At 39.4% G+C, this 26143-nt stretch overlaps 1 protein-coding gene and 1 pseudogene across 1 annotated transcript in view; one reads left to right on the forward strand and one right to left on the reverse strand.

The window, feature by feature from the left end:
* Positions 1–6958: 6958 nt before the first annotated feature.
* On the forward strand, positions 6959–8878 carry LOC141549000 (dTDP-D-glucose 4,6-dehydratase pseudogene; annotated as a pseudogene).
* Positions 8879–14526: 5648 nt separating this feature from the next.
* DACH2 (dachshund family transcription factor 2) overlaps positions 14527–26143 on the reverse strand; it is a 433454-nt gene continuing 421837 nt past the window's right edge. Inside the window, 1 exon segment of the mRNA XM_074278216.1 lies at positions 14527–15381. Coding sequence (XP_074134317.1) covers positions 15344–15381 — 38 coding nt within the window. The 3' untranslated portion in view covers positions 14527–15343.

Raw genomic sequence — 26143 nt, forward strand, 5'->3', positions numbered from 1 at the left:
TGACAGTTATTTTGAATGGAATTTCTCTTTCTATCTCCTGCTTTTGGATTGTGTTGGTAATGTATAAAAATGCTGAGAATTTATGTGGATTAATTTTGTATCCTGCAACTTTGCTAAAGTTCTGAATTATTTCTAATAACTTTTTAGCAGAGTCCTTGGGGTTCTCTAAGTATACCATCATATCATCTGCAAAGAGTGATAGTTTGATTTCCTCATTACCTACTCTAATTCCTTTAATCTCTTTCTTGGCTCTTATTGCCGAGGCTAGCGTTTCTAGTAAAATTGAATAGTAATGGTGATAGTGGCAACCTTGTTTCACTCCTGATCTTACTGGGAAAGGTTCCAGTTTATCGCCATTACATATGATGTTTACTGAAGGTTTTAAATATATGCTCCTTATTATTTTAAGGAATAGTCCATTTATTCCTACACTCTCAAGTGTTTTTAGTAGGAATGAATTTTATCAAATGCTTTTTCTGCATCTATTGAGATGATCATATGGTTTTTGTTAATTTGGTTATTGATATAGTCGATTATGCTAATAGTTTTCCTAATATTGAACCAGCCCTGCATTCCTGGTATAAATCCCACTTGGTCATAGTGTATTATCCTGGGGATGATTTTCTGTAGTCTTTTTGCTAATATTTTATTTAAGGTTTTAGCATCAATATTCATTAGGGAGAATGGTCTATAATTTTCTTTCTCTGTTTTCAACCTACCTGGTTTAGGTATCAGTACCATGTCTGTGTCATAAAAAGAATTTGGTAGGACTCCTTCAATCCCTATTTTTTCAAATAGTTTATATAGCATTGGAGTTAGTTGTTTCGTAGAATTCATATGTAAATCCATCTGGTCCTGGGGATTTTTTTTTAGGGAGTTGGTTAATAGCTTGTTCTATTTCTTTTTCTAAAATGGGACAATTTAGACTATTTACTTCTTCCTCTGTTAATCTGAGCAAGCTATATTTTTGAAGGTATTCTTCCATTTCATTTAAGTTATTGAATTTATTGGCATAAAGTTGGGCAAAGCAGCTCCTAACTATTGTTCTAAGTTCCTTTTCATTAGTGGTGAGTTCTCCCTTTTCATTTTTAAGACTAACAATTTGCTTTTCCTCTTTCCTTTTTTTAAACAGATTTACTAAGGGTTTGTCTATTTTATTGGTTTTTTCATAGAAGCAACTCTTAGTTTTATTAATTAATTCAATAGTTTTTTTACTTTCAATTTTTTAAATCTCACCTTTTATTTTTAGAATTTCAAGTTTCGTGTTTGTCTGGGGGTTTTTAATTTGTTCTTTTTCTAGCATTTTTAATTATAAGCCCAATTCGTTGACCTTCTCTTTCTCTATTTTATGCAAGTAGGCCTCTAGAGATAGAAAACTTCCCCCTCGTTACTGCTTTGGCTGTATCCCACACATTTTGGTATCATTTGGTCTCATTATTGTCATTTTCTTGGGTGAAGTTATTATGTCTATGATTTGCTCTTTCACCCAATCATTCTTTAGTATAAGATTATTTAGTTTCCAATTATTTTTGGTCTATTTTCCCCTGGCTTTTTATTGAATGTAATTTTCATTGCATTGTGATCTGAAAAGGATTCATTTACTTTTTCTGCCTTACTGTATTTGATTTTGACATTTTTATGTCCTAGTATATGATCAATTTTTGTATAGGTTCCATGAATTGCTGAGAAGAAAGTGTACTCTTTTCTGTCTCCATTTAGCTTTCGCCAAAGATCTATCATATCAAACTTTTCTAGTATTCTATTTACCTCTTTGACTTCTTTCATATTTATTTTGTGGTTTGATTTATCTAATTCTGAGAGTGCAAAGTTGAGATTTGAAGATCAAACATTTTGTGTAGAGCTGGGTTTTTTTATTAAGAATAGATGGAATTCATTTATTTCTTTAAATGTCCATCTTCTTCCCTGGAAAACGATGCTCATTTTTGCTGGGTAAGTTATTCTTGGCTACATACCAAGTTCCTTAGCCTTTTGGAATATTATGTTCCAGGTCCTTCGTTCTTTTAATGTGGATGCTGCTAGATCCTGGGTTATCCTTATTGTGGCTCCTCCATATCTGAATTGCTTTTTTTTCTAGCAGCTTCCAGTATTTTTTCCTTCGTCTGATGGTTCTTGAACTTGGCCACTATATTTCTTGCCGTTTTGATTTTAGGGTCCCTTTCAGTAGGTGATTGATGAATTTTTTCAATGTCTATTTTACCCTCTGTTTCCAAAACGTCTGGGCAGTTTTCTTTGATAATTTCCTGGAAAATGGTGCCCAGGCTCTTTTTTTCCTCACATTTTTCAGGGAGTCCGATTATTCTCAAATCATCTCTCCTGGAACTGTTTTCCAGGTCTGTTGTCTTTCCAATAAGGTACTTGACATTCTTTTCAATTGCTTCGTTTTTCTGGTTTTGCTTGACTACTTCTTGGTTTCTCCTTGAGTCATTCATTTCTACTTGTTCCATTCTAATTTTCAATGATGTATTTTCTTCACTGACTTTTTTTTATATTTTTTTGTAATTGTCCAATTGAGTTTTTATCTTCTATGGAATTTTTTTCCATTTCATCAATTTTATTTTTTAGAGAGGCGTTTTCTTTTTCCAACTCACTAATCCTGTTTTCCTTTGTTTACCTTTTCCAGCTCACTAATCTTGTTTCTCAATGGTTTGATCTCTTTATCCATTCTGGATAACTTCTCCAGACTCTCTTGCCAAGCTTCCCTTTCCTTTTCCCATTTCTCTTCTATCTCTCTTGTGAGAGCCTTTTTGATTTCCTCTATGAGAGTCTTATGTATTGAGGAGCAGATCATATCCCCCTTAGGGGATTCCTCTGGAGACAGTCTGTTTTTAGTCTCCTCAGTGTTTGAGGTCTGTTCTCTCTCCATACAGAAGCTGTCAATGGTTAGAGCCCTTTTGAATTTTTTGTTCATTTTGTCAGAGCAGAAATCAAAGAAAACAAATTGACAAGAGGAACAATTGGTCTGTTTCTGGTGGCGGGGATGGGGCTGGACGGTAATACGGGGCTTCCTCTACAGACTGGGGGTAGGGCAGCAGCTAGGCACCAGCAGGTCAGAGATGGCTGTGCTGTGTCTGCGCTCTGAGGCTCTAAGAACGCACTGAATCACTCTGGGTGGGGGTGGGGGTGGGGGTGGCGGGTCCCGAGAGGTTTTATTGCAGGGTTTTATTCTTTACCTCCAGTGTTTACACCTTCTCTGCTGCTCCTGGTTTGCTGCCAAGACAGAATATCCATAGTGGGCTAAAGGTCGTTTCACAGAAACGGAAGAGATTGTACCCCTCCCCCCTCAGGTCTGCACAGTGTGAGCTGCCTGCCTCACTCTTGCTGCTTGTCCTCAGTCTGCGCCCAGTCTGTTTGTCCCCTCCCCCGAGCCAACACAGACCTTTTCTGGCAAAGTTCAAGGATGTCTTCTGTTGGTGATTATTTGTGGGTTTTTTTCTGGTTAAGCATTAATTCCGAGGCTTGTCGTGAAGCAAATTCTGAGAGAGAATGTGGAACTCAAGCAGCTGTCTGCCTCCACGCCGCCATCTTGGCCCAGAAGTCGGAATGTGCCTTTTCTTGGCAGTACATGTAGACTACACAAAAACTGAGCATGTATTATGGCATAAGAAAGAACCTCAAATCAAATGCAGAATACCTTTTGATCCAGCAGTGTTACTACTGGGCTTGTATCCCAAAGAGATCTTAAAAGAGGGAAAGGGACTCACATGTGCAAAAATGTTTGCGGCAGCCCTTTTTGCAATGGATAGCAACTGGAAACTGAGTGGATGCCCATCAATTGGAGAATGGCTGAATAAATTATGGCATGTTAATGTTATGGAATATTATTGACCAGCAGGATGATTTCAGAGAGGCCTGGAGAGACTTATATGAACTGATGCTGAGTGAAATGAGCAGAACCAGGAGATCATTGTACAGAAAAACATCAATATTATATGATGATCTATTCTGACAGATGTGGCTCTTTTCAACAACAAGGTGATTCGGACCAGTTCCAATGATTTTGTGATGAAGAGAGCCATTTACACCCAGAGAGAAGACAGTGGGGATTAAGTGTGGATCACAGCATAGCATTTTCATACTTTCTGTTGTTGTTTTCTGAATTTTTTTTTCCTTTTTGATCTGATTTTCCTTGTGCAGTATGATAAATGCACATGTTTAACATATCTTGGATTACTTGCTGTCTAGGGGAGGAGGTGGGGGAAAAATTTGTAACACAAAGTTTTGCAAAGGTGAAGGTTGAAAATTATCCATACATATATTTTGAAAATTAAAAAAAAAGATGTAAGGAATATGTTTTAATTTCTATCATTAGAGTGGACAGTCTTAGACAATTCCAAAGGGCCCTTTGTCAAGCCCTTATTTGAAAAGCATATTACTAAATAGAACTCCAGGATATGATGCCTTTATATTGAGGGTAACAGTCATTCCTCTTTTGCTCTCTGGTGCATTTCTAATCTCTACTGAGTGCGTTACTTCCCTGGATTTGTTGTCTCTGTTGAACACTGCTTCCCGCCACCTACTTCTGGGCTTCGTCTTTTCAGCACTACCTGCATCTCTGATTTGCTCAGGTATGACTAGAAAGCCTCTTTCTGACTAGAACAAGCTGAGAGCCCATTAATTATATCCAGAAACTACGAACTGCATGTAATCAATAAGTACGAATGCTCGGATCTAAACTATAGACTTCCTGTCTTCTTTATTTGTCCTAGTGCTTTCCCAAGGACTCTACTTCAGTCCCAGATTCCAGTCACCTTGCCTTTGGACTCTTCACTCCACAACTTTCCCATGAAGCCTCCCACCATCTTCTGCCTTCATTCCCATTAATTGAAGCTGCAAACAATCATGAACCTGTTGTGAATGGGCGAAGTACAAATATGTGTTATATAATCCCAACTGAAACTCACTGACACAAGGAAATTGTTTTGTAACATCCTAAGTGATTCATTATCCCATTCACTACAGTAGCTTTTCAAAACTATTTCATCTCTCCTCCAGCCTCCCCTAGTACCCTTTCCCGCACTCTCTCCACTGAGAAATTTTGCTTTTACTTTATGAGAAGAAATGAAGACCTGCCTTCCTGCTGATTTCCCACCACTCATATATCTTCTCTCACTATTCTCTGTCGTTCATGCTTTGCATAAAGGCAAGATGCTTCTCTTTGCCAACGCAAACTCCTTTACATGAACACTTGATTCCATCCCTTCTCATCTTCTCTAGCCATTCTGTCACTAATCTTCAATATTACCATGTCTAGTTGCTTCCTTCTTGCCTATAAACATGTCCATGTCTCTAACATCCTTAAAAAAGCCTCACAAGATCTAATTACTCCTATTCTCCACCATCTTTTCTCCTCTCCTTAGCAAAACTTCAGAAAAGCATCTAAAATAGATCCTTTCACTTCCTCTCTTCTCACTCTCCTCTTTCTTGGCTCTCCTCAATATGGATTCTGACCTTAGCCTCAGATTGAAACTGTTTTCTCCAAGGTTACCTTTGATCTTGCAATTACCAGATCTACTGGCTTCTCACTTCTCATGCTTCTTAACCTTTCTGCATCTTTTGAGGATCATGTTCTGGATACTGTCATGATAGTCCTCTCTTATTTCTCCTCCTGATCATTCCTTCTCAGTCTCCTTTTCTTCATTTTTATCCAGGCTCTCCCGATCACAGATAGAAAACATACCTTCCTCCTTTCTCCTTGCATTTTTGTGTTAGAATTTATTTTTAAATTTCTATTTATTCAGAGCTAATTGTGATATATGGTGCGAATTGGTGATCACAACCTATTTTTCTACCAACAGTATTTCTAGTTTTTTTTTCAGCAGTATGTATTGAATAAGGGAATCCTTCTACTAGAAGCTTGTCTTTTGGGATTTATCAAACTCTGGGCTACTGTGCTGGATTAATTTGGGGTCTTGCTTATGCATCCTCTTTCTATCTGAGCTCCTTTTCTAGTTTTTAAATCATACTTTTGATGATTGCTAATTTTTAATATAGCTCAAGGTCTGATGATGCTATGCTCCTGCATTTCCTATTCTTTAAAAATAATTTCCTTTGTGATCCTAGTCCTTTTGTTCTTTCACATGAATTTTACTTTTCTGATTCTATTGATTATCCTCTTGAAAATTTAGTCTAAGTATATAATTAATTTAGTTAATACCATGATATTCTTAATATTGACATGACTCAACCACTAATGATGAATGATTCTCCCATTATTTGAGCCTCTGTAAAGCATATGTAAGAAGGGTGTCCAAGACTACTCAACCCCAATTAACATAAGCTCTGTGCCTTGATACCTTCATCAGATGAGAACATCTCTTTGGGTTACAAAATCAGTCAATCAATAAAATGTTTAAACTAAGCATGAACAAGGTCTATACACTTCTATCAATCAACCAATGAAAGGAATAAACTAGTTTTGAATAAGTTCTTAATCACGTTGAGAGCTCTGATGTATCAAGTGTTCTTACTGCACCTGCTTAGTAAATACCCCCACTAAAGCTAATTAACTCTAATGGGAGAATTGATCATCAATAGCTAGTACATAGGATCGGAGCTTGTAAACAGTAGTACTAGAGAAGCCCAAGCCCTTAGAGTCACCCTTAGAATCCTAAGAGGAGTAGTCAGGCACTCTCTGGGGACCCAGTCTACTAGTACTAGTGGAAACTGAGAGTAGTCTTGGAGGGGATGTTGGTTATGAGTGTTTCCTATTAGCATTTAAATAAGTCCTGAGTATATTTTGATAGAATGACAGTCACATGTTTTACATTTTTGTGTTTATTTTAAATGGAATTTTATAATATCAGATTGGAAGTTCAGACGTAACCTCCGAACTGAACTGACTCTGTGAACCTAAGCAAGCCATTGAACCTCTTGATGCCCGGGGAAAACTTTTTAAGAATATAAGTTGTAGAGAGAAGTTCCTGACCTGCATCAGTCGATGGTGTTTACTCACCTGGAAGTTCTGGCCAACCGTAAAATCACAGATCTATTCCCTATCCCTATAGAAATGCTGAATATTTGTTTTGAATCCAGCTTTTTTACTGGTCATATTTTACAGATTTTTTTGGCATTGTCTAAGTAAATTCTGGGATAAGTTTGTCTCTTATTGGCCAGCGTTTACACCTTTAATTTCTTTCTCTTTGTCTTATTACTACAGCCAGCATTTCTGGAACTAAGCCTAGAAGCTTTGGGTTGGAGGAGGCATCCTCCCTTTATTCCTTTACTCATTGGGAAAGTTTCTATTATAAATAATCCTCAATCTTAGATATGGATATTACCTCTAATTACATAAAAGGAGGGACTTTCCCTGTCAGTGTTTTTAATGACTCTAACATATATGATCCTGTCTGAGATTCTATCAAAGGTTTGATTCCATTTAGTGGTTAAACCATGTGGATTTGAAAATGATTTCTGTCACATGTTAAATTGCCTACTGTTGGCTTGAGTCCATCACAGTGCATAATTTTTGGCTGTGTTGTAAGCCAAGTGTTACAATCAATTAATTAATAAGTGTCACAATTTTATTTGTAAAATTTTAATAAAAGAAGTAGCAATTTATTATTTTTTAATTGTTAAGAATAATTTTTGGAACATAGGTATTCATTGCTCTTTAAATACTTTATAGAACTGCATTTAAATTTGTCTGAACCTTTGTTTTTTTGTTGTTGTTAGAGTTGTTTTTGGTTTTATGTAAACCTTTTTCAGTCACTTTGAAATGTTCAGGCCCCCTTTCATTAAGTTGGTTCAGTTTTATGGTCAGAGTCTGTTTTTGGTTATAATTTTATCTGTTGACTATTTTTTCCAAATGGGAGGTACCATCCCACTATCTGAGTCTTCTCTTCCCTAGGCCAGACATCATCAATTAATTCTGCTATTTCTCAGATGGCATAATTTCCAGTCCCTTCTATCTCAGATGTACCCAGATGCTTATTCTTACTAAAATGTAGCACCTAGAACTGCACACACAACATTCCAGTTCCAGTCAAAACTCAAGTGCTAGTGATAGCTGTGGCAGAAAAGAAAAGAAGAGAAAAGAAAAGAAAAGAAAAGAAAAGAAAAGAAAAGGAAAGGAAAGGAAAGAAAAGAAAAGGCATCAGTGAAACATTTAAAGAATAGGCATGAGAGCTGTTGGCTGCCACTTGCAGGAAGGCTCCTGGTTCCTTGAGCAGCTTCACCAAATTACCCCTGGTGGCAGGCGCTACCAACTTCATTGCATCACATGTGATAGTCTCTCTAGTAGATTATCCAGACTGTATGATGGTAAATTCTGACAAGATGGACTTCTATACAAGCCTGAAAAACCTTGAAATAAAAGGTTTTACTAACAAATAAAATTACAAGTTTATGCAGGATGATAGCTATGAATCTTACTTCATACAACTATGCTTTGTAACTCAGAAGATATAGTGCTATATTTTGCAACTCAAGCATATCTTGGTCATGCCCTGACATTTACCTATGTCAACATTTATGGTACCTATATTTTGGTGAGTGTTGCTTATGAAGCCAGAGTAAAGAAATTCATTTATATGAGCACTGATGAAATATGTGGAGGTAGCCTTGATGAGGAATTTGCTGAGCTGAGCCTTCACCAAACCCCTGTGCCTCATCTGAAGCAGCTCTAGAAGGTTTTCTATAGTCTTCCTGGGAACGGTCTAAGTTTCTACTTGTTAGCGCAAGGAGCATTAATGTTTATGGACCACATCAATATCCAGGAAAGGTTATTCCAAGATTGCAATCTTTATTGCAACATGACAGAAAATGTTCCATTCATGGTTCAGGACTCCAAAACAGAAATGTCCTTTAAGCTGATGACGTAGTAGAAACTTTTCTTTTTGTCCAAAAAATGGGAAACTAGGTGCATTTTATAAAATAGGACTTGATTTTATCTGGTTCTACTCACTCTGCTCCGCATCAGTGAGACTTCCCAATTTTCTCTGTAGTCACCCATTTCGACATTTCTTATGGTGTAAGAATATTCTATTGCATTCATCTACTACCTTTTACATTATACTATGCATATATATGGAATATACTATGAATATATATGAATATACATTATATTCCTATACAACCTTTAAAGTCGTTTCTCTACTAATAGGCCTACCTTTAATTTTGACTGCTTTGCCACAACAAAAAAAAGAGCTGTCATAAATACTCTGCACATATGGGTCCTTTTTCTTTCTTTGACCTCTTTGGGGTTTAGTCTTCATAGTGGTATTGCTGGGTCATCGAGTATGCATATTCTAGTAATCTTGCAGGCATAATTTCAAACTGTTTTCCAGAATGACTACAATACTTGAGGGCTCTACCAACACTGAATTAGTTGGTCTGTTTTTCTGTATTTCATGAAGTATTTATCTTTTTCTTTTATTGCCACTTAGATTGACTAAGGTGATGATTTTAATTTGCATTTTTAAGATTTGCCATTTTAATTTGCATTTTCCTAATTACTAGTGATTTGGAATGTGTTTTTATCTCTGATGATAGTTTGGATTCTTTCCTTTGAAAATTCATGCATAAAATTTAGCAATGTTTCAACTGGGGAATGGCTCTTTTTCTTGAGTCAGTTTCTTATCTATCTTGGTAATGAGATCTTTATCAAGGTAGTTTGTTGCAATGATTTTTCCCATTTTAACTGAGTGGTTTTATTTATGCAGAAGCTTTTCAAAAAATTTTTTGAGAATTAACATTTAATATTTTACCTTCTGTATTCTTATTAGCTTGCCATTGTGGTTGTTATATATACACATTGTTCCCTGAATCTGCTCACTTCCCTTTAGTTATAAAAGTCTTACCAAGTTTTGGTTTTGTTTTTTCTAAAACACTCCCCTTTGTAATATCTTATACATTTCTTAGTATTACCTTACATAACTTGTTTATCCATTTATCCATTCCCTTATTGACGGGTGGCGATGCTGTTCAGTTGTTTCATTTGTGTCCAACTCTTCATCACCTCATTTGGGATTTTTATGGTAAAGTTACTGGAGTAGCTTGCCTTTTCTTTCTCCTACTCATTTTTACAGATAAGGAAATTGAAATAGTCATGTAAGTAGTAAATATCTGAGATCAATTTTGAACTCAGGTTTTCCTGACTCCAAGGCACTCTACCCATTGTTTCATCTGGTTGCCTAATCGGTACCCCTCAGTTTCCAATTCTTTGCTACCACAAAAAGAGCCACTATATATATATTTTTTTTCTTCTTTGTTTTCTTTTATGTGAAAACATAGTTGGATCAAAGGATATGCACAGTTTAATATTTTCATAGGCATAATTGAAAATTGCTTTCAAGAATGGTTGAGCCAATCTATGGGTCCACCAACAGTGTATTAATGTAACTGTTTTCCCACAGCTCCTCTGGCATATGCCCTTTTCCCTTTCTTATCTTCATCAGTCTGATGGGTATGAGGGAGAACCTCAAAGCTATTTTAATTTGCATTTCTCTATTAGTAATTTAAAACATTTTTGCATATGGCTACTGTTAGCTTGCATTTCCTTTGAAACTGCTTCTTCATATCCCCATTAAGTGGGGATCTAATCAATTTGACTTGGTTTCCCATATAGCTCAGAAATGAGACCTTTAGCAGAGAAATATTCAATAAAAACATTCCCCCACAATTTTCTGCTTCTCTTCTAATATTAGCTTGCATCTGGTTTTTGTGCAAAACCTTTTTAACTTTAATTGAAATTGTGCATTTTCTATTGTGAGCCTCATTATGTCTTGTTTATCCAGGAACTCGTCTCCTATCCATAGAACCAGCAGGTAGATTCTTCCATCATCTTTAATTTGTGTAGGATGCCATCTTTTAGGTTTAAATCACATACCTATTTGGACCTTGCCATGATGTATGATGTGAAATATTGATCTAAATGTAGTTTCTGCCAGATTGCTTTGCAGTTTTCCCAACGGTTTTTTGTCAGATAGAAAGTTGTCCCGCTAGCTTGGATCTTTCAATTAACACTAATTTACTATGCTTGTTTGCTTCACTCTATTGTTACCTAATTGTGTACCATGGATCAACCACTTTTTTCTTTTTGTGTTGTTACTGTTGTCATTTTAGGTATGTCTGAATCTTTGTGGCCTTTTTTGGGGGGTGGGAAAAGTTTCTTGTCAAAGATAGGAAGTGGTTTGCCATTTCCTTCTTCAAGTTATTTTCACAGATGAGGAAGGAACTGAGTCAGAGTTAAGTGACTTGTCCAGGATCATACTGCTAGTAAGTGTCTGTGGTGAGATTTGAATTCATGAAAGAAAAGTCTTCTAGATTCCAAGTGCAATGCTCTATCCTCTGTACAACTTAGATGTCCCTTCCTTTTTTTTTTTTTTTTCTCTTACCCAGTACTAAACTCTTTTATTGACTATAGCTTTATGATGTAGTTTGAGATCAGGAGTGCCAGGTCCCTTTCCTTCTCACTCCTCTCCCCCTCCCTCCCAGTCCCCATTAATTCCTTTGATATTCTTGGTCCTTTGTTCCTGCAGATAAATTTAAAGTAATCTTTTGGTAATTTGATTGTTATGGCACTGAATAAGTAAATTAATTGCAATAATATTGCCATTTTTATTACATTGGCAAAAACGACCATTTCTCCAAATATAAAAATCTATATTAGTGTAGAGTGTTTTGTGCTTTTGTTCACATTATTCCTGTATGTCTTGGCACAGATCACCAAGTATTTCATATTATCTGCAGCAGTTTTGCAGTTTCTTCTTCTCTCTCTTCTTGCTGGATTTTTTGGATGATATACAAAATTAAAGATGATTTGTGTGGGTTTATTTTATATCTTACAACTCTGCTGAAGTTAATTGTTTTAGAATTTTTCTTGAAATGGAAGGGTTCCTTATATTTTATATCCACAAAGAACGTTACTTTTGTTTCCTCATTCTATATGCTTATTCTGTCAATATCTTTCTCTTGCCTTGCTGCTATAGCTAGCATCTCTAGCCATATACTGAATAGTAATGGTGGACATCCTTGCTTACCCCTGACCTCTTTAGTGGGGCCTGGCCTTATATTCATTACAAAAATTCTAACTTGTTTTAGGGATACTCATCATTTTAGAGAAAGTTCATTTATTCTAGTGCTCCTAAGGTTTCTAACGGGAATGAGCGTTGTATCTTGTCAGAAGCTTTTTCTACAGCTAGTGATATTATCAAATTTTTGTTGGGTTTTCGTATTAAATGGACAAAAATATTAATGGTTTATGAATATGAATTCAACTAGCCTTGACCTCTCTCCATCCTCTGATGCTGTTAACAATCCTGAATACTTCCCCTGGAAACTTTCTTTGTTCTCTTCATACATATTTTGAATACTAATTTTCCTTTCTTGTCTCTTTAGGTGGTGTCTGCTAACCTGTGTTGTCTCTCAAGGCTCTTTCTTGGACCTTCTTCATTTCTCCTTCTAGACTGTTTCACTTGGTGATCTCATCAGTTCCCATGGATTCAAATGATCAGCTCTCAGCAGATTATTCTTATTTCTATTTATCCAGCCCTTAGTAATTTCCTAATTTCTGCTCTTAGGTCTCCAAATGTCCCTTAGGGAATCTCAAACTCAAGTAAAAGTAAACTCTCTTTCCTCCCCAAACCCTCCCTCTTCCTGTCAGTGGAATAACTAACCTTCTCATCACCAATGTCTCCCTACTCCCAAGAACAATCTGCTTTTAGGTCCTATCTATGCTACCTTTGCAATATCTCTTATGTACACTTCTTTCTCTCTTCTGACACCATGACTGCCATGGCGCAGGTTCTTGATTACCTTGTATTTGGATAAGCCTTCTGACTGGTCTGTCATCCTGAAGTCTCTCCCCACTCTAAGACACTCACCTATCAATGGCATCCATAGAAATATATATATATATATATATATATATATATATATATATATAGATAGATAGATATAGATATAGATATAGATATAGATATAGATATAGATAGATAGATAGATAGATAGATAGATAGATAGATAGATATAGATATAGATATATAGCTTTGCAATACCTTCAGATTCCAGGCACTTTGTCTTCCATGCCTTCCTTCTGAGACTACCTCCAAATTACCTTGCACAAATCTTATTTGCAGATAATTGTCACCATGTTTTGTCTTTCAATAGACTGTTCCTTGAGGACAGGGGCTCTTTTTGCCTTTATAATCTCAGTGTACTGTGCCTGGCATAGGCATTTATCAAATGCTTATTGATTTCTAAAATCATTGGTGAAGGTGCTCTCCATTCCAAGTGATCATGGGAGCGACGTGGCTCAAAGCGTATATTTCCCATACCACCCCCAGTGCAGAGCAATGCATCCTTGGGAATGACTTCCTCACTTTTAGCATGCACTGTGTTTTATTTTTATCTGGGTCTTTTCTCGTGTTATTTATATTGCCTGAGATGTTTTTCCATTCCTTCTGTGCTCTTTTCTTCAATTAGATATTTTCTCCGAAAATAAACAAAAATCCATTTTCTTTGGAACTTTCTTGACCTCCCTTTTTAGCTGTTATTAAGCTCTTTCTCTGCCTTGCCATGAGAATTGCATTTGCAGCTATAACTGTTGCCTCTCAAACACTGCTACTTTATTATGCTTCAGTTTCTTAAATGTCCCTGTTATTAGAGGGGAGATTGATGGGGAACTGTGAAAGGACTGGAGGTGTTCATTTGGAGTATTTTCCCCACAGCTAGTAGAAAGCAGAGTGGAGTTAATCTTTGACACTCCAAGGAAAGTGAGGTGGTTTAATAAAGGAGGTCCTCGGTTCACTTGATATTGGGTGTCTGTATGGAAGACTGTTCATTTAAGTTGTATGAAAATGGAGTGGGTTGCATATTGGAAGAGTGCGCTTTATCACCAGTAGGAGGAAAATCATTACTGACTACCAGTCAGTAATGCTGCAATGCTAATTCTGTTCCAAAGAATACCCACCCAAGTTGGCTTGCAGTCCTGACAAGGAGTTTAAGAATCACTTTCCCTCCTCAGTTTTCCTTGTACCCTACTGGCTGGTGTAACGTGGGGCATCTGGATGGGTGGTATAGTAACCAGAGTTGGAAAAGCCCCCTTCAAATCTCTTCTCTGACTTGCCAGTCAGGTGAGCCTAAGGAAATACAACTTTAGCCGCTCTCTAAGACACAGTTACTAAGTTTAAGGCAGATTGTGATCTATACAGGACCTTGACACAGACACATTTAGGGGGATATCAGGGCCAGGTTGTTAAATTTGCTTTGTCAACCTTTACTTCTTGGAAACTGGCAAAGGGTACAGATCAAGATTTGATTTATTGTGGATTGCTAGACTTAAAGTGATGAACAGAAACTTAATAATATAGTTTAACTTTAAAAGTATGTTGTATGTGCATTTGTCTTATTTTAGTTTTCCAGCATATCCCTACATGTACATCTGTGTTCGTGTATCTCCCATGTTAGAATGTAAGCCCTCTGAAGCAAAGGATGTTTTCTTTGGAACACTTCCCCCATAACATAGCACAGGCCGGTGTCGAACAAATGGAACAATTGACGCTCAGATTTCAAAGTCAATGAAAGATTTTTTTTAATACTGCATTTTAAGCGAGAACATCTTAACAAAGAAGGGGTACTTTAACTTAATATGGTACAACAGAGAAACCATACGTAAAAGTTTCTAGGATCTAACACTCTACTGCATATTCATGTTTTCACTGGAAAAGACCAAAAGCCAAGCTGAACTGAGCATATAAAGCATCAATTATAACCATAGGACTTCAGCTGGTTAAGATTAATTAAGCTCACACAGTATTCGCATCATTCATCAAATTGAAAGGGCATTTCTGTGCCCTTTGTTTTAAACGTACACATATTTCTCTGCAAAATGTAGTATATATGGAATATCTGCTTCAGTAAACAAAGCTTAATTTATAAACACAATTGAAACAGCTCAAGGGTGAATAGTTTTGGCGCTAAACTGGACTTAGGATTTGCACATAGGTAAAGCCAGCGGGGACCATTAGGGCCTATTAATAAGGGTTGTGCCACTGCTAGACAGTAATAGCTACCTCCTTAAGGGGGGCAAATAAAAGGTTAGTTCTCTTGAAGGAATAAATCTCATATGTACTTAAAAGACTAAAACTTCTAGAGGAGGGGGTCTACAAATGATCAATTGCAACAGGCTTGGTTTGGCGTGAGCGGCTTACAAAAGCTTTCGATGTTGCAGTATTCAATGCAGCCAACGTCTTCAAGTTTCATGCTACAATTTCTGTTCTTCACATAGCACTGAAGGCATCGAAGGTAACAACTTAACGAACTAGATATCTTCAGATAATGGATGGCATGTGTATGGATATATTCTTTTTAATAGAAATTTCCTTCAGTACATGACGGGAGGCTTGATATACACCTGGCTCTCTGAAAGGGGAAAAACAACATAGAAAAAAGAAAGGAGTTAAGAAAGTCCCATAGTTTGGAAGGAATATTCCGGAACAATGCTACGTGAGAGTTCACCCCCATTTTTTCCAATTATGTAATCTGGAACTCACTGAAGGTGAAGCCTGACACCAGGTCAACATACATGGAAGAAGAAGCATTTCAAAGAATAATCGGGTATCCAATTGGTTAACTTAGACAGAGGCACATCCGAGGTAACGCAGTGGGTAGACCACGAAGCTTGGAGTCAGAAAGATCTGAATTCAAATCCGACCTCTGACCTTTATGTGATGCCAGACCCCACACAAGTCACTTGACCACCACTTTACTTTTTCATTTGTAGAGTCAGTGTGAGGATCAAATGAGCTGATATTGGCCAGGCACGCAGCAAAGCTGCCCAGCAGAGAGACGAAAGATATATCTTTGTAACTTCCCTATTTTCTCTCATTTGTTATGTCATCTCATTAATGGGCCCTTCTCCTAAAAGTTACAAGTTAGCCAGTTTTCCAAATATTTTCCAAATACTGTCTGCCATCCACTATTTTCAAAGAGAGATTCTTCCTCTTTCATTAAGAGAGTCTCATCGTTTAATATTTAGGCACAGAAACAATGGCTCAAACCTGGCTTTGGGTCTCTCGAGTATATACTCCTGACCCCTTGCTAGATGGCAGAACTCGTGATTCATATTGCTTCCTTTATATAGTGGATAGACTTCAAAAATCATTTGCTGGCTTAGGATTTTAGTTTATTAAGCCCTCATCCCTAAGGGAAGTTACGTGGGTTCAAAAAAAGAGGTTTTTACATTGGTGGGGCTATTGGGAAAAGATCTCATTGGTGGTGATCCTTCCTGACCCCCCCACAGCCCTCCACAAGCTACTATTGACATCAACCAATTTCTGTCTTGTATACTGAATAACAGGTACTTGGACTTCACATGGGGGTAAGACACGTGCTTCAATTTGTTAGAATGTTTACTAAACAGGGCTAAGTACAACTAGTTTTGCTCTGTTCAGAGGACATTGTGTGTGTGTGTGTGTGTGTGTGTGTGTGTGTGCTAGCTAGTTATCTACCACGGGGCCTTTCTTTCAGGGGATGCCAAATGACTGGATATGGCTAAATCTCTAGAATCACCATCACCCTTAGGAAAAGGGAGGGGCCTGTGTGACAGATGGGGGTCAGTATTGTGTTCAATACAGGTCAAAGCTTGATGTGGCAATTTGATCAATGTTATTACTTTGATCAGAGGTTACCTTGGGGAAGACGGGAAGGAAACCCTGCCCTTTGTGTAAACAATCCTATAAATATGACTCTGTATCTTCACAAGGAAAACTGGTATTATTAGGATTACAGCTTTAGAGAGAGAAGAGATTTTGGAGGTGAACTAGTTTAAGCCTCCTTCCCCTTCACATATGGTGAAACTGGGCTGGAAAGATGAAGTCCAGGGATACTCACCAAGGAATCTGAACTAAAAAGCCAGGGAATTCTGCATACCCTATGATCCATCACCAAAAACAAATGAAAACTTCAATACCAAGAGGAGAGAAAAAAGGGTGTTCTGAGTGAACTATATTAGCCAGAGCATTGAGCTGAATATTATAAGATGAAGTTAAGGATAAACAAATGTAAATTTGAATACATGTACTGGAAAATCAGTTTTACACGCCCCATGCTACCGTTTCCTATTTGAAAGGACGGATATTCAACTGAGATTGTCCTAAAGGGTGCCCACTTAAAAGCCTCAGAAACAATGCAAGCTTCTTGAGGCATCCCCGGTATCCAGCACGGTGTCTGGCACCCGGGTGCCTGAGGAATGAGTGGTGGAGTGAACCCAAAGGACAACAACTGTTCGGCAAAGAGGAAGATGGTCCAAATGTGTATCCGCTTTCTTTGGCCGAGACGATGGATTGAGAACCCATCACGTTGTGTGCTTTTTATCCCCAATCTGGAGGACGGTAGCAAGCTGTAATGAGTGTGGAGGCTGCTGTCTCGTGTTGACAGATCTCCCATTGCTGCTTTACATATGCCAATACTGACTCCTCTGAAGACCAGAACCCATATTGACCCGTTGACTGACACTGCTCCTTGGAGCCATCTCCAAGTTTGCCACATTTCAATTTCAAAATGCATCTCCACTCTAATATGAGTGATTTATCATTTAGTAGTAGCTGTCAAAGTAAACTCCTAGATAAAACAAAAACATCTGGAAGCATAAACAGAGGAGAGCAGTAGCTGCATTTTAATCCAAACCCCGCATGCTCTCTTCATTAGGAAGAGGAAATGGCTAATTAGTACAGGAATGCTTCACGGTTTTCTGAGACTTTCTGCTGGAGCTCTGAACAGATATGAGCTAATATGCATTCTGGGTGTAAACAAGACTTAAGATCTGGGAGAGCCAAGAATAAGGCCTCTCCTGAGAGATGTGCTTAGGGAAAGCCTGGGAGGAAGGATTCCCACTTGGAAACCTCTAAAAGGACCAATTCTATGACTCGATGATTTGGAAGCCCAGCCTTTCTGATGGCAAATGGGAGGTTTTATTTGAAAAAAGTTGGTTATGTTTGTTTTTTAAAAAAAAGAGAGAGAAAGAACAGGTGTTCTTTCCTTAGCATGGTACCAACTTGGCCCCAGTGCTTTTCTTATGGGGAGGCAGTCAGTGTGTCCCTTCCATATCCTCTTTTGAGGATCCCTATGAAGTAGCCCCAATTGATAGGAACATAAGACTTGCCTTCAGTAGCATGCCAGTGCTAGGCAAATAAGCCCAAGAACCCCGAAAAGGTCAGGGGGAGAAGCGGGCCAACATACAGTGGGGAGGAAGCAAGGGCAAGAGAAGGGGCCCAAAAAACACATGAATCCTGGGATAGGCATTCTTCTAAACTACAGGGTCATAGATTCAGAGCTGAAAGGGATTTAAAGAGCCATCTGGTCCAAGAGGATCATTTGAGATGTAGCAATCAAGGCCAGACAGGGCAGAGTTCAGGTCACCCAGACAGAAAGTGGCAGAGCTCTGGGCCCAGGTGCTTTTAACTGCACACCCTCCAGACTCAGCACCTTTGGATGGAGCCTGCTGTACAAATGTCACCTCTGCAAATCAATGTGTTAATTAAGCAGGTCTGTCCAAAGGTACCTCAAAATGGGATGTGGAAATCAATGCATGTGTTAAGGAGGCAAGAATTCATACCAAGTTAGTGCCTAGGACAGAAGCATTTAAGAGACCTCCCTGAGCTGTAGACCCACCTCGTAGCAAAGCCCTGGCTCCAAACTCTGGCGAATTTCATCTTCAAAAACCCGACATGTTTTCTATTGTAGGGAGTAGTTGAGATTTTTAAGTTCTACAGAAAAATAGCAGCAGGCCACCAGGCTGGCACTCAGAATTGGAAACCTGACTTTCAACCCTGCATCTCTGTCACTAAATCTCTCTGGGCCTCCATTTCCCCATCGATAAAATAGGGACAATCATAGCACTTTACTTCTTAATGTTTTTGAGGATGAAAGGGCTTTGCTAACCATACCATACCATTTAATTGTGAGCTACTATTCTCCTCCTCATTATTTTCAATATGTAATATTATAGAGAGACATATACATAAATATATATACATATAAATATAAAATGCATATATAATATATATTTGTGTGATATTTCCTTCCTTTATAATCCAAGAAGGTAATTTTTTGTGGGACACCAGTTATTGTCTCATGTTTTTATTCACTTCCCAAGTCAGACCTTATTCTTTCTATTTTCCTGCCCTTCTCTGTCATGTCATCTCTCTAAACTCGCTTGAGTTCAGCAACAAAACCCCATACTTCCTTAATTGCTTCTAGTTCACCAACTCTTTGTAATCTGACCTCTTTCTACTTTCGGTAAACTTCAGAAAGTCCTTATGCCTCCATGAGATCAGAAATTCAATCCAATGGTGGAAAGGCCAGGGTATCATTTTCCCAGTAATGTCTGTAAGAGCTTTAAAAGAGAGATGTTCACTTGGAGAGAGAGAGAGAGTGTGTGTGGGCTACCACAGCCTGACCTTGTCCTTCCTGGACTTTTCTCACACACTGGAAACCAATTTCTAGAGCCCACCTGAAAATGGCACGATGGACTGACTATCAGTGAGAGGGAGAAAGGCCTTTTGGTTTAAAATGCAGTACTGTAATGGTACAGGACTATTTGACCTCAGCCCATGGCCAGCACAAAGTGGAAAATGAAAGGCAGCTCCAAGCCAGGAAGTGATTTGGTCTAGTCTGTCTTCTCCCCCTTGACCTTCCTGTGCCCTGCCCCTGCCCCCAAACTTTCATTAAGTCTAGGCCATCCATTGTCACCATCACCACATACCCATTGCCTAACTTCACTCACACCGTTTTTCTCCCTCTTTCAAGCCTTTTGTCTCTCCTCACTGCAATCCGCCCTCCCCAGAGCTGCCAAACTGATATTCCTTAAAAGCAGAGGTCTGTCCGTATTAGTCCTCTGTCACAGTCAGAAATTTTCAATGGCTCCACAACACTCTTTGATATCAGGCTGAAGAGTTTGTGTTCTGCCCCAAAGCCCTCCCCAGTAATATGTTCCAGCTACCCTTCTGATTATTTTACTGCCTCTCATTGTCACCCGGAGACCTTTTTGGTAAGCTGGCCTGAAAACTGTGATAACACATGATCTTCCCATCTCCTATCTCAGGACCTTTGCACAAATCACATCCTTGTCCCTCTTTTGTCCTTCTTGAAATGACTTTGAACACATGCCTTTCCTTGCCTGTGTAGGTATTAAATCCTTCCTCACCGTAACTCAAGGATGGCGACTTTAGTTTCTGTTCCTAGTACCTAGCTTACAGTTTACAACACTGAACCGATTTAAGTCTGGCGAAGGACAGCTCAGTGGACAGTGGGCAATTAAGCCTACGTTGACTATTTTCCTCCGTATCTGTCCCCAACCCCTGCCTTCGCTACTGTATTCACCTTTGTACAGTGGCATCGCTCTCTCGCTAAGGATTCGGAAGTCCTAGCATAATGGATTACATGATTTCTTTCAGGGCTAACAGGTCAAAGAACCAAATATGTTTCGATCCAGAAGCTGAAACCCCTAATCATAACAAGCATGCTAAAAATTGTATTTCATGGCTTTGGTGTGTTAGTGTTTACAAAGTGCTTTGCTTAGCATACCTCTGTGAGGAACGTGGTTCAGAGGATCATTCTCATTGTGCTGAAGAGAAAATAGAGGCTCAGAGAATGAGGATAGGATTTCCAGTCGGCAGGGACCTTTAAGATCACTGGGCTCGACTTTATTTTCTAGAGGATGAAAAAGAGGCTTCAAGATCAGGAGTCCCGAGTTGAGGCCGTATTCCTCCGCCCACAATATGCAGCTCCTCTCCACTGAGCCCTGAAAATTAGGGTCTCAAGCCAGGATGACAACTAGGTGCATTTTTACCTGCTATGATCTGGGCAAGCAAGATTCCCTTCTGGAGCCCAACAAGGGACTTGCCCGCTTTGAGAAGTCTTTGTTTTTGCACCAAATAATTATGCAGTTAAATAGGTAGGCCCCTCCTACGGCATCCTGTTCGTGCCAAGGAGTAAGTCACACTTTCAGCATCAGGGCTCCAGCTACACAGAACAGAAAAGACCACTTAAAATCTCTCCAGTGCAGTTAGCTAGGAGCCAGGCCCTCATTTTTAAGGCATTTTGCTGTATTATATGCTCGGTGTTTGAATAACTCTGTGTATAACAAATGAATTCTTTTATTAGGGTTATTCCTTAATCAGATATTCATTTATGTACATTTCATTCTATTAAAAAAGAAGTGAGACAAAGGTGAGCAAAATTGTCGATTTACAGTAGTTTCAAGCATTAGCCCAATCTCTAGGGGCGATACTGACAAGAGAAAAATAGCATAAATGCTATTATTCCCAAATGCTAAAATATGCTTACGAGCCCCTAGTGCATGTTCTCCCACTTTACAGCCTCCAGCGAAATGCATGAGTGGCTTAATAAGCAAGCTGCTCATAAAGAGGGCTTCTCCCCCATGATGTAAAGTACGAGGAAAGGGGTTGAGATTTTGGGGGGGATTGGGTCCTTTGTGAATTGCTGCCCCCCTCCTCCCCATTTCAGGATGGCTCTTCCTTCCTGCACAGGGTGTGTTAGCAAGCTAGCTCATGCTCTTTGTCAACAAGACAGGTCTTTGAGCTGATGTGAAGATTTAATTTGACATGAGACCTTTAGGTTAATTTTTCCACAGCAATACTGGCTGATTTTTTCAGATTTGGTCAGGGTACTTGTGAAGCTTTCTGTTGCTGGTTCACCGTAGGCTATGAGACCTTGTTGGAACAGCCTCGGGATCTCCTGAGTAATGTTCCTTTTCAAGTGTTGAGCATGTTGTTAATTCGGTAGCATGATAATCATTTTCCAAATGGGGAAAGGAATAAGCATTTAAATAACACCTACTATGTACCAGGCCCTGTGCTAAGGAAACATGTTCTAATGAGTATCTAGTTGAGGGAAACAAGGCAAATAGAGGTGTAAAGTATCTTGTTTGGGTCAGACAGCTAGTAAGTGGACACATTTGAACTTGGGTCTTCCCAACAGTAGATAGACCCGGAGCTCTTTATGGACTGCAACACTGTCACCTAGTTGGAAGAAAGCTTCTCCTCTGCTGATGTGTACATCAGGAGTTGGGCATCCAAGAGATTATCGGTGTGGTTACTGTCACCCTCACTGAGCTGCACTTTCTTTTTGAATCTTTTCTGCTCCCCTGGATGTTCACTTCATCTACTACCTAAGGTGCCCAAGTATTTATCTGGAGTTTTACCTACAGATTAAACAACCTGTATCAAGAAGACTTGTTCAATAATGGATCCGTGCCAGCCTAGACTGGCAAGTTGCAAAGACTAAAATGGTGAGATATAACCACAGAGAAAGACTCCTATCACCCTTAGTGGGGCAGTCTTCCAGTCATTACAGTTCTTCACTTCATAATGTGCCCCTATCACCTCCAGAATCACCAAAATGACCTTTTTCTAATGGCTATTTGTCAGCCTAGAGGTGATGAAGCAGTATGGGGGTGGTTGCCAATTAAGGCACAAATCGAGCATGAAAAAAAGAAACCAGTTTTGTGGGGGATGGCAGAAAACACCCAGCTACTGATGACAAGCAAGACCTTTTTCACCTTTTTCTTAAGAAATTGGCACATGACATTCAGAGGAGGGGGAAGATGAGACTGTCATAAGATTCTAGTACAAAGAGATCAAGTAGGAACACCATGAGTGATCTTTTTTCCTTCCCTTCAAAAGCCCCGTTTGCCTTTTGCCCTACACAGGTGCCTCCTCTGCACTTCCCTCCTTCCGGTCTCCTTTCCTACTGTTGTCCTTCACTGCACTGAGGTTTGTTCGCCCTTATCTGAAGAACCGTGGCACTGTAACCATTGTTGGTACAAAACCTTGAGCCCTGCTTCCCTATCTCTTCACAGGTGTTGGACCATACCTTCTACATGAAGCCCTAATTGATAACTCCCTCCCCAGTTTTTAGCATTAGTTCCATCTTAAAATGTCATGGGTTCTCCAACATGATCCATAAAGGCTCCACTGGGACAATGTAAGTCAAGGATTTTATAACTGTAAGGCAATACATAAAGGAACTCCTACGTATGTACCTACTGCCCCTGTTCTCCTCTCGTCTAAAGGCTGGACAGTCATCATAATTACCCCTGCCAGAGTCAGCGAAAACGCAGATGGCCCATTCAATCAGTTGAGGGGCATGCTGTGGGATCCCGTAGAATGGAAAGTCCTAGAGGGCAAGAAGTTTCCTTTTTCTCTAACCCAGTCCAAGGCACTACCACACAGTGCCTTGTACACAGTAGGTGCTTAGTAAATGTAATGTAAGTTGGTTTAAGTCTAAGAGAAAAGCCCTATAGAAGTCTAATATAGAAGCCCAGCAGTGTCCCCCGTGCAGTCAAGGAGGAAGACAAGACTCAGTCGGGTTTGCACAGTATTGAAGAGAGAGATGCACGTGACGTTTGGGACCCAGCTAAAAGCACTGCCAATTCTAACCCGTCTTCCCCCTTCCCCTGCTTTCTCCCAGAGAACAACCCCAATTCAATCCATTCCATTTTTCCTCCTCTCAAATGGCTGAGTGATCTGTATGATCTAAAGCAGCTACCTGCTCACTACTGGCAAAGAAAGAGTTCCACAGCTTCATCACGTAAATCAACTTGCCTCATCGTTGGGCACAAAGCCGGGATATAATAACTGCTGGTGGGGCACTAGTACCACAAAACAAAAACAAAAATACCTCTTTAGGGTGCTGCCAGATGTACAGCTAAAACAACACAGAACAACATAGGCTCCGGTGTGAAATCATTTGGCATCTATGCCAAACACAGAAGCCGAGAAACAAAGAAGCCCCTTCCCCCCGCCCCTGGCCGTTGCTCATCCCAAAGCCGGATGTGGTGCAGTGTCCGGGCCCTCGGATTGGATGCTATCATCTCCCCTAAACCTTCTGTTTGACTCCCGGGAAGACTGCTGACTGAAATTTGGGAGGAACGTCACCGGAGCTCCGGCCGCCCTCTTCCCGAGATTATCCCTGTCTCTTTCGACTTTGTGAAACATGCCTCGTCAACTATACCGAGAGCCCCCAACAATGCACTGTAATAATACAAAAGTTAACTAAGGTATAAAGATGCAAAAGGAGAAGTCTCCTTGCGATCATAAAATGATGTTATTTTCTGTTCAGCAGTTCATGTTACTGCTGTTCATGCTAATTAATTAAAGGAGCTGTTGCTATAATGTGCAAACAGGGAATCTGAGAAACTGAGAGGGCTTTTAGGTCTCTGAGTGAAGTTAAGTCAATCTGGGCCCGGGCAATCAAATGTAATGAAATCACTTGTCAGTGCTAAGCTTGCAAAAACTGTGAAGTTTGACTAGGGAGTAAAAGGATTATAATTAGATTTCCAATAGGATAATAACTAAATGGCAGAAAGCAGTAAAGAGAAAATATGACTTTGTTAGCTAATGGTGCTGCTGTTCCGTTTTAGTTTTTCTCAGCACACTCCTAGTTGTACTAATTTAATTTGCTTTTATCAGCAAAAAGGCACCACACAAATGGTACTTGAATATCATTTGCAAAAATCATTGATCTAAAGGTGCACTTAATAACACCCGCTATGTTTATTTTATGGAAAGTGGAGATTGGTTGATATGATGGCTGATGCCCTGCCTTGCGGGCCCCCAGTTGAGTCAAGGAAAAATCTGGACGGGTGAACATCACTGCGCACGTATGGCCGTTCCCTTGCGACACCGGACAGGGCGCCCCCTGGGGAGGTAAAGTCGCTTTTGGCAATCCAGATGTGGGGGTGGGGCACAGCCCTGGCTTCACTGGACCCTCTTCTAGGACATCAGGAAGTGTGTGTATATAGGTGGCACCTCCTCTACGCACTACAAAATGGCATGCACAGTCTGAAACCATTCAACTTGCAGGGGTTTCTTAGGCACATGTGATCTCAGGCGGATGGGCAACCACTGTTGATAAAGATGCTTTTGGTAATGGGAACATATGGTATGACTTTATTACAGCTAAAGGTGGCTAATGCAACCATTACTCAGGCCTCCTTTAAACTCTCTTAAGGAGACACTGGAAGGGGAACTAATTGAATTTCAAAGGAAAGACACCATGTGAATGATAGACTTTTGCTTAGCAGAGAGATTGACAATATGCGAGAAAGAAAAGTCTTTCTTAATGCAGGAGGAACTTGTTGTGGGGAGCTGGCTGAATTTGGAAAGTAGCATCGTATCAGCTGTACAGATTAATATCCTAGCAAATAAAACTAAAGTATTCAACTGATGAGAACCCCGGCAGGATTGAGTGATTCAAAACGAAGAAGCCTTTTTCACTGCCAAGTTTAAGAAGAAAATTGCCGTGAAGAGTGAGGACACATAAAATAGGACGGAAATTACTACAAAGAAAAAAGCCCCAAAACAAAGGGAAAAAAAAAAAAAAGGATGAAAAAGACAGAAACAATGCGGCAGCCCTCTGTTATCCTCTTTCAAAACTCCTTGCATGTATGTACGAAAAAGGCCTGCTCCAACGCCAAGCACCTCCAATGGAGGTGGCATTATCAGGGCTTTATCGGCAATTATCCAGGCTGAGTGGTTGGCGGCATTCTATTGAAGATGAGCTCTGATAATATGTTCCCCCATTTGTTTCTCTGGATGAGAGAATGAGCCCTTTCTGTTTGTAGAACAAGACCTCTTTGAAATGGAATTGTGAGTCTAGTGTCCTGTTAACAGTCCTCATTTACTCTGGGATTTCATAAACTGATGATGGGAGCTTTATTGTTTGTTGGAGCTGATGGTGTACCCGGAACGAGAAAAAGAAGTACTCTGTTCATTTTTCCCATCACACTTAGCAAACGGAAAATTTAATGTAATCTATAAGGGCCACTTTCAAAAAGGAGCCATTAATTTCACTTGATTGCACTGGTCATTCAAATTACATTAATGTGCCACTAATCACACAGAGGCAATGGAAGTATCAAAAGGAGGGGAAACCTGCATCACACTACCTTGGCGAGCTAGATCTTGATTTCTCTCATCAGACAGATGGAGTATATTAGAATTTCCTAAAAGTCTATATGCTTATGAGTCGCAGACCCTCTCAAACCCCATCCGAGTTGCAGAACAAAGTGTTGCTCTGCATCCTGGCACGCCAGGCAGATCACGTATTCATGTCAAAACAGACCTATACTGAATATAGTAGATGGTTTTCCTGTTGAATT

This window comes from Sminthopsis crassicaudata, chromosome X, assembly GCF_048593235.1.
Source record: "Sminthopsis crassicaudata isolate SCR6 chromosome X, ASM4859323v1, whole genome shotgun sequence".
In the NCBI taxonomy this organism is placed as follows: Eukaryota; Metazoa; Chordata; class Mammalia; order Dasyuromorphia; family Dasyuridae; genus Sminthopsis; species Sminthopsis crassicaudata.